The 12,723-nt window shown below is 41.6% G+C and overlaps 1 protein-coding gene across 5 annotated transcripts in view; it reads left to right on the top strand.

Annotated features, from left to right (window-relative positions):
• The window catches only part of ITCH (itchy E3 ubiquitin protein ligase), a 124,190-nt gene that overhangs the window by 43,247 nt on the left and 68,220 nt on the right, over window positions 1-12,723 (top strand). For all 5 annotated transcript variants that reach the window (XM_075118840.1, XM_048819708.2, XM_075118837.1 and 2 more), the window contains 3 exons: window positions 1,190-1,331; window positions 10,130-10,254; window positions 11,618-11,755. In XM_075118840.1, the coding sequence (XP_074974941.1) occupies window positions 1,190-1,331; window positions 10,130-10,254; window positions 11,618-11,755 (405 nt within the window). The remainder of the gene's footprint in view (window positions 1-1,189; window positions 1,332-10,129; window positions 10,255-11,617; window positions 11,756-12,723) is intronic.

Genomic DNA, 12,723 nt, shown 5'->3' with positions numbered 1-12,723 from the left:
AAGGATTCTGATTATAAAGTTTCCTATATAGAAGATTTCACATGCCTTATGTCAAACTTTAAGGGACCCCTCTGATCTTTCGCTAACCAAGAGCTTCAGTCAATGAGCTTCATGTTCAAATAATGGAGGTCCCATTGTCGTAGTAATAGACTAGAGGAAATTTAGATTTTCAGGTAATGAACTTGCAAATAACATGAATTCATCTGTTCCTGAGCACATACAGGTCTTCGAGTCAAATTGCCTCTAAAGAGATTGGCATTGTACACATATGCATATCTAATAATGTTATAAGGAAACTGACAAGCCAAAAAAAGTGTCTAATAATGTGTAAACACACTGGTAAAAGTTAGTGCAAATCTTGTTCTTTGTTCAAATCACCAAAAAACCTAACTCTCTTTGGATGTGCATTTTAAATGCACTGGTGAAATTTTCTACTGGAGTCGTCCTAAGCAATTTCATGTGCGATCTTATCCAGGCAGGGAAGGATGAACCAAGGCAGGCAGCTGCAGTATGAGGCAGGGTCTGAACATTGTAGCCTCTTTGAAGAGGGCAACATGCACCTCCCTAACTAGTATGACCTGGAGACACCAAACACCTTAGCTTCCTGGAGGTCATCTGTAGCTGTTATTTTGTAGCCATGTTAGTGTGAGAAGACTTTCATGTACTCAGCTAGTGTTTGCAAAAAGAAAAGGAGGACTTGTGGCACCTTAGAGACTAACCAATTTATTTATCTCTAAGGTGCCACAAGTACTTCTTTTTTGTTTGTGGATACAGACTAACGCAGCTGATACTCTGAAACCTGTCATCATATCAGCTGGCGTTGGAGCACTGATCTTTCTGCTCTCAGAGCAGCTGAATTCTTCAAATCCAGTGTCTGCGTAAAATTCTTCTTTGATTTGAAATCACAGTACGCAAAAGTGTGATTTGTCATACCAGTGAATCTAGTTCAAGGTAAAGATAATTCTTGTGCAGTAGTCTTGTGGGGTTTATTTTATTTGAGCTGTATTACATATCCGTGTATTTTAGGTTATTACAGCCATAGCTACTTCCAATAGTAAGGAGAACAATGTTGTATGCATTTTTAAAAAATTAGTTTCTTACAGGAATGCAGCTAGTTTTCAAAGTGCATTTTTAACAGTTAGCTTATTGAATAGAATAAAATATTCATTGTTTTCCCCTTTTTTAACAGTTATCTCAGCAAAATTAAAAGAAAATAAAAATAAATGGTTTGGACCTAGCCCTTATGTGGAAATCTCAGTGGATGGACAGTCAAAGAAGACAGAAAAATGCAACAATACAAATAGTCCGAAGTGGAAGCAACATCTTACAGTGTAGGTTTGGAGCTGTTTTTGCTTTACAGATCAATATATGAAATGTAATCATTATTATGTTATAGGCAATTAATGTAAAGAATCATTTCTAAACAGTGTGCTCTGTGTTGTAACAACACAATATGACAAAACCAGTATTTTTCATATTAAAGAAAAAGGTGGTACACTTCTACCCCGCTAGAGCGTGGTCCTCAGGAGCCAAAAAATCTTACTGCGTTATAGGTGAAACCACGTTACATCGAACTTGCTTTGGCCTTTAGCATTTCCGTTACTAACAGTCACTTCCCACCCCCATCCACATTCCTGCCCCCTGATAGGCCCGCTGGGACTCCCACGCCCTATCCAATGCCCCCATCCCCTGACCGTCCCACCCCCAGAACCTCCGAACCATCCAACCCCCCATTCTCCCTGTCCCCTGACCGCCCCCCAAGACCCTCTGCCCCTTATCCAATCCCTCGGCCCCAGGCCAGCACCCTTAACACACCGCTCAGAGCAGCGTGTCAGAGCCAGAAGCACTGATCCGCCGGAGCACGCAGCGCCGCCGACACCCCCCACCCTCCCCCCGGCGCTGCTTTTCCACATTATATCCGAATTCATGTTTTATTGGGTCGCGTTATATCAGGGTAAAGGTGTACTGTAATACGGCTGCTATAATATGGACTGCTGAGGACCTGGGAGTTGGTGCTTCCAGGAAGTTGGGCCCCCACAAGGCAGGCTGCCAAGGAACCAGGCAGGTTTCTTTCATAATTCTACTGGGTCCTGTCAGAATTTTGTCAAAATCAAACCGTCTTTGTGAAATGTTTAGATTTCAATGAATCGACAAATACTAATGAAAACCTTTTCATGTTCTCTGTGTGTGTGTGTGTGTGTGTATATATCTCTTATGTTCCATTCTATGCATCCGATGAAGTGGGCTGTAGCCCACGAAAGCTTATGCTCAAATAAATTTTAGTCTCTAAGGTGCCACAAGTACTCTTGTTCTTTTTGCAGATACAGACTAAACAAGGCTGCTACTCTGAAACCTGATGAAAAGGTGTTTTTCTGGTCCGTTTTAGCTACTAGTTTGCTGTGGTAGCCACAAATTACTTTTTTTCTCCTTGGACGTTCTAAAACTAGTAGAAATGTATGCAGTTTAATTGTTCCTGTTGGTTTCTTCCATGATACCTTAGAGGAGAAAAGAGGCCAAAATAAGCTGATCGTCTTTTAATGTCACTTAACCCTTCGTCTAAAGATCTTCTGTTCTACCTGCTGTGCTGCTGTCATTTCAATAGAATGTGATCGGAATCAGTAAAACGTTAAGGCATGGCCACATGAGCTGGAATTTATAGTAAGGTATTCATAATGTCGTAAAGACCTATTAAAAAAAGCATGTCCCTTCCTCTAAGAAATTAGTCTACGTCAGACCAATAGCGCAGCAAAAATGACATCAAGTGGTAGTGGGCAGAAAGGACAACAAAAGACGATGTTAGACTGCAGGGAGTCTAAGGAAGTGCTTTGCCGGGATAGTGTACCTATTTTTTTTCCCCCTCACTCCCCAGAGAGAGTAGTGAATGAAAAATTAACTTGAAAGGAGACATTTGGAGGAGAGCAGAGATGCTTGGGAATAAATATCACCTCTTTTGTAAAGCAGTTGGAGAATTACTTATGAAAAGTGCTATATAACCGCTAGGTATTAGTCTTACATAATGGATCAGAAACTGTTCCAGATCTAGGTGACAATGTGAAGAAAAAACTGTTGTAAATGGGAGGAGGAGACAGAGAACAGAGGCTTAGGCAGAGTGTAAGACCTAATCAGATGTTGTGGAAATAGCATTTGAGATTCAGAAGCCACATGAGCACTGTGATATTAGTGGTGTTATGGGTGTTATCTATACCAGCAAATATAGGACCCCTAATTCAGCAAGGTAGGAGGTTGCAGAGCAGGTTAGAGGATATGATGATGATATTTTATTTAGACTGGAAACACTTGATACAATGCCTAACAATATCAGTTGGGGCTTCTGTGCTACCATACTGCAAATACATAAAAATAGCCAAGTTTTCTCTACACGGCAGCCTCCACCATTGCCGATGCTGGTAGAGGAGCATTGGTGGAGAATTCTGGGTCTTAATTTTCTTATGGTAGACAATGCTTGAAAAAGACAGCCAGCACAGTAGAGTCTTGCTGGAGAAGAGACGACTGAATGTGAAGTGGAACAAAGTATAAACAGTTGATGGAATTAAGGGGAAAGGGTGATGAGTAGCAGAATAGGTAGACGTTATTTATTTTATGTCAGCAATGTTTTTAGAATGGACTGGATGGGATAGGTGAGTACCAGGAAGATGAGTAGCAGTCAGGATTCACATGTGGGTTTTAACAGTAGAAACAATGTCACAGTATTTTACAAAGGTTAGGAGGAAAAAGCCATGATCCTCAGCTCACCCTTACAGTGTGCAGTGTGACAAATTAATGCCGAAAAGTTCAGGCCTCTAATGCACACACCCTCACAAAGGGAATTCTCCTTCCTTACTGGAGGAAGGCCAGCAGTCCAAATCAAAGTTAGAGAATCAAGTATTTAAAATATATATTTAGCCAAAACCCCCAAACAGACCCCTTTCAGGTAAGGGTATACAGAGTTTAGTAAACTAAACTTAAAGGTCTACAGATGCCCTAGTTGAGCTATAGCCTCCACATATCCCTCTGAGAAAGTAATAGTGGGATAGGGATTTCCTCCCACTTGTAAAAGACTGGGAAAGTATCAGTTTGTCATTCTCAGTTACTGTGGGTTACCATGCCCTAATGTCCAGGTTATTGTTCCTAGATTCTGTAGTAGGTTACAGTGCCTCTCCACTTCCTCCCCTCTAGCAAGTGGCTTTGGAGCGTAGAGAGGGATAGCAACACAAATGGGAAAGAACCAGCAGGCAGTAAAGGGTCTCTTGGCCCACTCTTTATTTATCTCTGTCCTCTCCCCCACCCCACCTCCATTCATAAGGCCAGAAGGTTCCTTAGCGTGCACCAGTCAAAATTTATCCTGGTATCAATACTTGAGATAAATGTGCCTATTTTTCTCGTCGTCAGGGACTCGTAGTTTCTAACTGGGAGAGAGTTTTATCTGAAAGAGTGGCCACCTAAGTATACTGGCCTTCACAGGTAGCCAGGTACAGGCAGGCATAGGTTTTATGATTGAAAGAGGGGACTGAGACAATCAGGGGATATTAGGTCAACAATATTAAAGTCAAAAATATGAAATGTCATCTGACCCTTCAAGTGCCCCGCATGCTTTCACAAGAAGTGCTAATGCTGGTGGACAGTATTTCAAGTGTGGCCCCTCTCAACCTAAAAAGAGAGAGAAAAAATCACATGGCCTAAGGGCTTCTCCCTGAGTTAGAGGGAGGAGTAAGGGCATGCAGATAGCCTTTCTTATTATCCTATGAATGGAATTAATAGAATCAGGCCTTTATTCCAAACTGTGCCTAGTTCTCTGCCCCTCAACCCCCATCTCCCCAAAACTAAAAAATTTCAGAAGGCCACAACAGTTTTTGACCCTAAATATCTCAGTAGATCAAGGAAGAAATCAAAATTCAATATGGAGGCCTTGAAATCTGTATTGGCCACTATCAGCAAAAGAAACTTCATGAAGAATGCCTATCTCATAGTTTCACAGATGCTCCTATATTTTGTTTTTGAACCACAACACTACCAGTACAGGTCCTTGTCCTTTGATTTAGCAACAGCCCAGAAGTATGTTTACCTCACATGTTTACAGAAGTGCTGGTAGTGTTAATAGGAGCTCTCAGCCAGGAGAGGATCCATGTCATCCTCTTCCTGGACAATTTTTTTATCTGAGCCTTATTCAGAACTAGGGTTACGGATAGCACCATCCTATCGCAGGGAAGAAAGGTAAGCAGCAGGATACGAACCCTGGACTTCAGGAAAGCAGACTTCGACTCCCTCAGGGAACGGATGGCCAGGATCCCCTGGGGGACTAACTTGAAGGGGAAAGGAGTCCAGGAGAGCTGGCTGTATTTCAAGGAATCCCTGTTGAGGTTACAGGGACAAACCATCCCGATGAGTCGAAAGAATAGTAAATATGGCAGGCGACCAGCTTGGCTTAATGGTGAAATCCTAGCGGATCTTAAACATAAAAAAGAGGCTTACAAGAAGTGGAAGATTGGACATATGACCAGGGAAGAGTATAAAAATATTGCTCGGGCATGTAGGAATGATATCAGGAGGGCCAAATCGCACCTGGAGCTGCAGCTAGCCAGAGATGTCAAGAGTAACAAGAAGGGTTTCTTCAGGTATGTTGGCAACAAGAAGAAAGCCAAGGAAAGTGTGGGCCCCTTACTGAATGAGGGAGGCAACCTAGTGACAGAGGATGTGGAAAAAGCTAATGTACTCAATGCTTTTTTTGCCTCTGTTTTCACTAACAAGGTCAGCTCCCAGACTGCTGCGCTGGGCATCGCAAAATGGGGAAGAGATGGCCAGCCCTCTGTGGAGATAGAGGTGGTAGGGACTATTTAGAAAAGCTGGACGTGCACAAGTCCATGGGGCCGGACGAGTTGCATCCGAGAGTGCTGAAGGAATTGGCGGCTGTGATTGCAGAGCCATTGGCCATTATCTTTGAAAACTCGTGGCGAACGGGGGAAGTCCCGGATGACTGGAAAAAGGCTTAATGTAGTGCCAATCTTTAAAAAAGGGAAGAAGGAGGATCCTGGGAACTACAGGCCAGTCAGCCTCACCTCAGTCCCTGGAAAAATCATGGAGCAGGTCCTCAAAGAATCAATCCTGAAGCACTTGCATGAGAGGAAAGTGATCAGGAACAGCCAGCATGGATTCACCAAGGGAAGGTCATGCCTGACTAATCTAATCGCCTTTTATGATGAGATTACTGGTTCTGTGGATGAAGGGAAAGCAGTGGATGTATTGTTTCTTGACTTTAGCAAAGCTTTTGACACGGTCTCCCACAGTATTCTTGTCAGCAAGTTAAGGAAGTATGGGCTGGAAGAATGCACTATAAGGTGGGTAGAAAGCTGGCTAGATTGTCGGGCTCAACGGGTAGTGATCAATGGCTCCATGTCTAGTTGGCAGCCGGTATCAAGTGGAGTGCCCCAAGGGTCGGTCCTGGGGCCGGTTTTGTTCAATATCTTCATAAATGATCTGGAGGATGGTGTGGATTGCACTCTCAGCAAATTTGCGGATGATACTAAACTGGGAGGAGTGGTAGATACGCTGGAGGGGAGGGATAGGATACAGAAGGACCTAGACAAATTGGAGGATTGGGCCAAAAGAAATCTGATGAGGTTCAATAAGGATAAGTGCAGGGTCCTGCACTTAGGACGGAAGAACCCAATGCACAGCTACAGACTAGGGACTGAATGGCTAGGCAGCAGTTCTGCGGAAAAGGACCTAGGGGTGACAGTGGACGAGAAGCTGGATATGAGTCAGCAGTGTGCCCTTGTTGCCAAGAAGGCCAATGGCATTTTGGGATGTATAAGTAGGGGCATAGCGAGCAGATCGAGGGACGTGATCGTTCCCCTCTATTCGACATTGGTGAGGCCTCATCTGGAGTACTGTGTCCAGTTTTGGGCCCCACACTTCAAGAAGGATGTGGATAAATTGGAGAGAGTCCAGCGAAGGGCAACAAAAATGATTAGGGGTCTGGAACACATGAGTTATGAGGAGAGGCTGAGGGAGCTGGGATTGTTTAGCCTGCAGAAGAGAAGAATGAGGGGGGATTTGATAGCTGCTTTCAACTACCTGAAAGGGGGTTCCAAAGAGGATGGCTCTAGACTGTTCTCAATGGTATCAGATGACAGAACGAGGAGTAATGGTCTCAAGTTGCAGTGGGGGAGGTTTAGATTGGATATTAGGAAAAACTTTTTCACTAAGAGGGTGGTGAAACACTGGAATGCGTTACCTCGGGAGGTGGTAGAATCTCCTTCCTTAGAGGTTTTTAAGGTCAGGCTTGACAAAGCCCTGGCTGGGATGATTTAACTGGGATTTGGTCCTGCTTCAAGCAGGGGGTTGGACTAGATGACCTTCTGGGGTCCCTTCCAACCCTTATATTCTATGATTCTATGATCCTGACAATAAGGGTGCTGCAGACTGAGTCAATTAGATGATCATAATGGTCCCTTCTGGCCTAAATATCTATGAATCTATGAATTAACATAGTCTCAGCAGATTCCCCATCATAGAGTGGAGACAGATAATGTCCTCCACAAAGTTTGTGTGTTGCAGGAAAGATGGGAGAAGCTGAGGAGTCTTATCAAAATCATCAACCACTCAAGGGATGTATTCATTCATACACTTCAATGGCTTCTTGAAAAGACATTCTTAGTGGGCCAGTGCTCACAGGAGGCCACTACAGAGCTTCCTCTTATCCCTCCCTGAACTATCTCTTACCTTCACTGAGGGATGGGTCTCTCTCCCCAGTGGGATTTGCAGGTAATTGAATGAGTGAATAAGGTGAATGAGTCCAAGCAGATTCAAGTTGGGGTTCCCAATAGGACAGTTATCACCACAGATGCAGGCCTGGAGAGATGGGGTGTTCATGTGAGATCAAGATATGTGGTCCAAGTAAAAGAACGAGCACAGTATAAACTGGTGAGAGCTCATGGCAATCCAGTATGGTGTCAAGTCTCTGCTCCCATATCTGGACTCCCTCCTGTGCTCATCATAACAGGCAACACCTCAGCCATGTTATACATCAACAGATATAGCAGAACAAGGATGACTGCCAGTCAAAGCGAAGCTTATCTCCTGATGACTTGGAGAGGAGAGAAGCAGCCAATTCATTCACTCCCTTCCTTCTCATCCAAGGGAAAAAGAATCATATGGCCAACTGGCTCAGCATGCAAAAATTAGATAATTTAGAATTGGACGTATACCCAGAGGCATTTCATTTCCTGGTGAAAGAATTTGGTCTTCTAGCAACAGATCTGTTTGCCTCCCACTTAAATCACAAGGTTTCAGTGTCTTCTCTTTTTGGCCTTCCCTCCACTCTCCTGATCATCTGTAGCATTTTTGTGAGACACAGCACTGGTAGTTCTGATAGCCCTGTACGGGGCAAGAAGGCCTTGGTTCTCTGAGCTCTTCGACATGGCATAAAAACTTCCCATACTCTTTCCATCAAGATGGGACCTAATATTACAAGGGCCAATCATGTATCTGAATCCAGACAGTCTGAGCCTAGCTGCCTGGCTCTTGAATGGAGATTCTTAAGTCAAAAAGGTTGTTCATGACAGGTAAAATACACACTTTTATTTTCCAGAAAGAAAACTAACTCAGTAAATTCAAGAGCCTGTTTGAGCTCTACCCCTTGCTGCCAAGACTAGGGTCTCACCCCTACATGATGTGTGTCCATCAATTCTCTTCAGGATGGACTTAGGTTAGGCCTTGCAGTTCCAAAATTCAAACCTCAAGGTGCTGCATTGTCTCGCATCCTGAGTGCAGTAGGCAGGTGGTAGATTGCATCTTACCCAGGTGCCTGAACTTCTTTTTTCTTTTCTTTTTTCTTGAGAGCAGCATCTCTTCTACATCCTCTTGAAGAGGAGCACAGAGTTATTTCAAGGGATTTTAACCTGGTTCTCAGTGCCAATTGAGACCCTCCATTTGAGCCACTCATGAAGGTGTGTCATTACTTTCTAGCCATTAAGGTAGCCTTTTGGTAGCAACCATGTCAGTTCACGGGGTACCTGAGTTGAGAGTTCTTTTCCTGGAGACTCAGTACTACACCTTCCATAAAGATAAAGTGGTACTCAGAACTTACCCTGCCCTTTATTCCCAAAGAGTGATTCCAGGGTCCCAAACACAAGAAATTGTCCTTCCATCCTTCTGCCCAGCTTCATCTCACCCCAAAGAGAGAATGTGGTATACTTTGAGAGCTCTGTAGATGTCTCAGGTAACATCTCCACTGCACAGCTCAGTTCAGAAAGGCAAATGCTTTTGTTTGTTGCTTTATCATCTGGGGTCAAAAGGGAAAGAAGGCTTCAAAATCTTCCATTTCCAGGTGGCTAAACTATTGTATATCAGAAGCATGCAGAGCAAAAAGCATAAATCCATCTTCAAAATCACTCCCTCATGGCTATGGTGGTTGAAAAGATCATATGCCTCATATGAGGAAATCTGTAAAGCAGCCAGCTGCTCATCTGTTCATACCTTCTCCAAATTCTACAAACTAGATATGCAGTCATCATCTGATGCTGCCTTTGGTAGACAGGTGCTCCTTGCTGTAATATCCCAGTGACTGTTGGGAAAGGGATACACTCTTTGACATCACAAAACTGATGTGTTTATGTGTAGGTGTTAAATACATACATATAACACGTGTATATCGTTCCTCCCCCCTCAGCCTGAGTGGATGCTACTATGAAAATCCCAGTGTCTTAGATCTTTAGATTTCACTACAAATGAGAATAGACAAATATTTTTCTCTAATATTTTGGTTATAGCAATTTTAGGTATTAATTGTAACAGTTAATATCAATTTTCAAGTATGATTAAGTTGATTATTTCTGAGTTTAAGAGGCACACCATCTCCACTTTCTGACCCAAGCATGGACAGTTTTAGCAACAATTTTGATTTCTCTTTATCTTTGACTGGTATCTTGCTTTCCTGTCATCCACATAACAAGAAAATTAATACATTTTAAGCTGTTATTTAAAAAAATCTTCGACGTTTGGTGTGGCAATATTACCATTTTTATTTTCAATAAGCTTTGTTTTTTAAATGAAGGCTGATGTGTATCACAGTTTGTTTGTGACACTTTGCCTAGTGTTCACCATTGTCCTGTTCTCTGTACGTTTCCAACAGAATTGTCACTCCTGTCAGTACATTAAACTTTCGAGTCTGGAGCCATCAGACATTAAAGTCTGATATTCTACTGGGTAGTGCTACTCTGGAGGTTCATGAGACATTGAAATCAAACAATATGAAACGTAAGTATGTAACTAAAAAAATTTACCTTATTTGTGTGAAATTTTCCAGACTTGCATTATATGGTAGTTCAAGGTGCTGTGTTTAACCCTTTCAGGAGTTCCAAACAATAATATGACAATTTATCTAAAGTATATCTTCTCTTTTTTGTTTGCTGATTCTATTTAAGGGCTTTCTCTCGCAATTTATTTCATTCTGGCTGATCATGCAGTGTAGTCTTACTTATAATACACTGTTTTTATAGTGATATTACAAACATGGTATTTTACACCTCACTGGTGTGGAGTAAGAGATGGAATGTGGGAGTGAAAAATCAAACTGAAGATCGGAAAAGAATTATTTTAACGTTAAACATTGTCTGAGTCGTGTTCCTGGCACCAGACACACAAATATGCACGTGAAGGTTGTTTTTGTTTGCTTGTTTGTTTAAATTGATTAGATGCTATATCATTTCAGAATATTCAAATATCTTATGTAGCTGAATATGTGCACCTCCCACGTTGTTTGAAAGGGAAGCACATTGAATACTGTATTACAAAAACCCTCCTCAGAGAATCCACATTACTATTGCACATACCTTTGCATTGGCTCCATTTTGTTTTGGCTTTCCAAAGAGTTATTTGTTTGGGGTTTTTCAAATGTCTGTACTGTAATTGCAGGACTTATTGGTATCCGTGTAACAGTGCAGAGCAGGCCAGTGCCCTGACAGGTGTGTGATTCCACTGCTAAAGTTGGAAGAAAGTTAACTTGGGGACTCTTGCTCTATGTAGCATCAGATATTCTGTTGTGATATTGCAAAGATATTTATCCTAAACTGTGTTCCATTGTGACCCGATGCAGAGGCTTAGCCTGTAAAAGTAAATACCCTTCCTTCTGTAGATACAGGATAAAAGCTTCATGTTTTTAAATGTACATTTTTTCAATGACTGGATAAATATTCTTGTCTGTATATGAAACTTGTATATGCACTTAATGAGGAATATTATGAATTCTGGTTCTTAAAGGTGTTTTGGAGGTCAGCTCTAGGAGTTGTTTGAGAGATGTGGTCCAGTGGTCTAAACACAAGACAGCCAGAAACTCCAGAATTCTGACTTCTGCTCTAATTCTGGTTCTTTCTGTGTTCAAGCCACTTCACAGTTCTACCTCAGTCTCCCCATCTTTAAGGGAATAATGCCTACTTACAGGAGGTTTGGGAGGATTGTTTGCAAAAAGCATAAATATTATTAACATTAGTCCTATGGGGATTCAGAACTGTTCTATTTTATAATACTTTCCTTTGGATTTATGATAATTTCTTTAATAAAATGTAACAATATGTTAACATAAAGGGACGCTTCTAATTTTTCTGTACTTTTTCTTTTCTAGTTGAGCAAGTGGTTGTGACGTTGCAGCTTGTCGGTTACCGAGAACCAGCAGAGGTGATAGGAGACTTGTCTGTTTGTCTGGATGGGATGCAGGTAGATCCTGAGCTCCTGACTAATGGTGATGCCACGACTATAAGAAGTGAGTGTTTATTTAAGTATTATAGGGTGTGTAGTCTCTGCTTATCTAAAGCTGTTTATTGGAAGATAGTACAACATTTTATTTATAATAATTTACAACATTTTATTGATAATAAATACTTATATTGCACTCTTGTAAAGACTAAAGTCTTCCATTAACTTTTGTTTCTTTTGAAGTTTGAATTTGTGATCCATAAAATATCTGAATAAAAGGAGTGATGGGACTTCAAAATATTTTATTTCAAGATTCATTCCAATGTTCAGTCTGACTTTCCTTTCTTTGTGTCATCTGTTTCATTCACAGTTTTCTGAATTCTTTGTTCTTTCTGTTTCATTTTTTTAAAGCTGAACAGATTATTACAGACTCACAGCCAAGTGTGCTAGTTACTTTATTATGCAGCTCGTGTCTGCATGTTTGTAGAATATCAGTAAATGAAATGTTTTTTTCCTAGGAGCCTACCATTTAGGCACTTTGGGTTTCTTATTTCCTCGCAAAGCTTTTTATTTATCTGTAGATTATAAAGTCAGCTGTTTGGGTGTCTGGAGTTGCTCTCTTCTTGTCATTTAACTGTATTTTATCCATGTCTGTCTTTCCCTGTGGTTCTCTTTTTTTTTTTTTTTATGGATCTTAAAGTATGAGCAGCTGACACAGTACTTTGAGTTGGAGCTGCTGTGTACTGCATAGAGATGTCAGATGGACTCTGCCTTCAGCATCTGATAATCTGCAGATTAACTGCATTAATCATTAATTTTTTTACACTCTGCACTTTGAACTAACAGCATATTCCAGTATTCAGATGAGCACTTTCAAGTATGCTCTTTCTGCCAGAAAATAATCTAGAAGCTTGAATAGTGAAATCAGTGTAGCAATAGTCATACTATGACCTAAACTGCCTTAATGTAATTCTGAGGAGACACCATTGTGGGCAGTAGTCTCACATCCTGAATTTTCAGAGTCCCAGTTTTGAA

The sequence above is a fragment of the Caretta caretta genome, chromosome 13, assembly GCF_965140235.1.
Source record: "Caretta caretta isolate rCarCar2 chromosome 13, rCarCar1.hap1, whole genome shotgun sequence".
NCBI classification, from domain to species: Eukaryota; Metazoa; Chordata; order Testudines; family Cheloniidae; genus Caretta; species Caretta caretta.
Note: the sequence above shows the minus strand (reverse complement) of the source record. Positions and strands in the feature narration are given on the sequence as shown.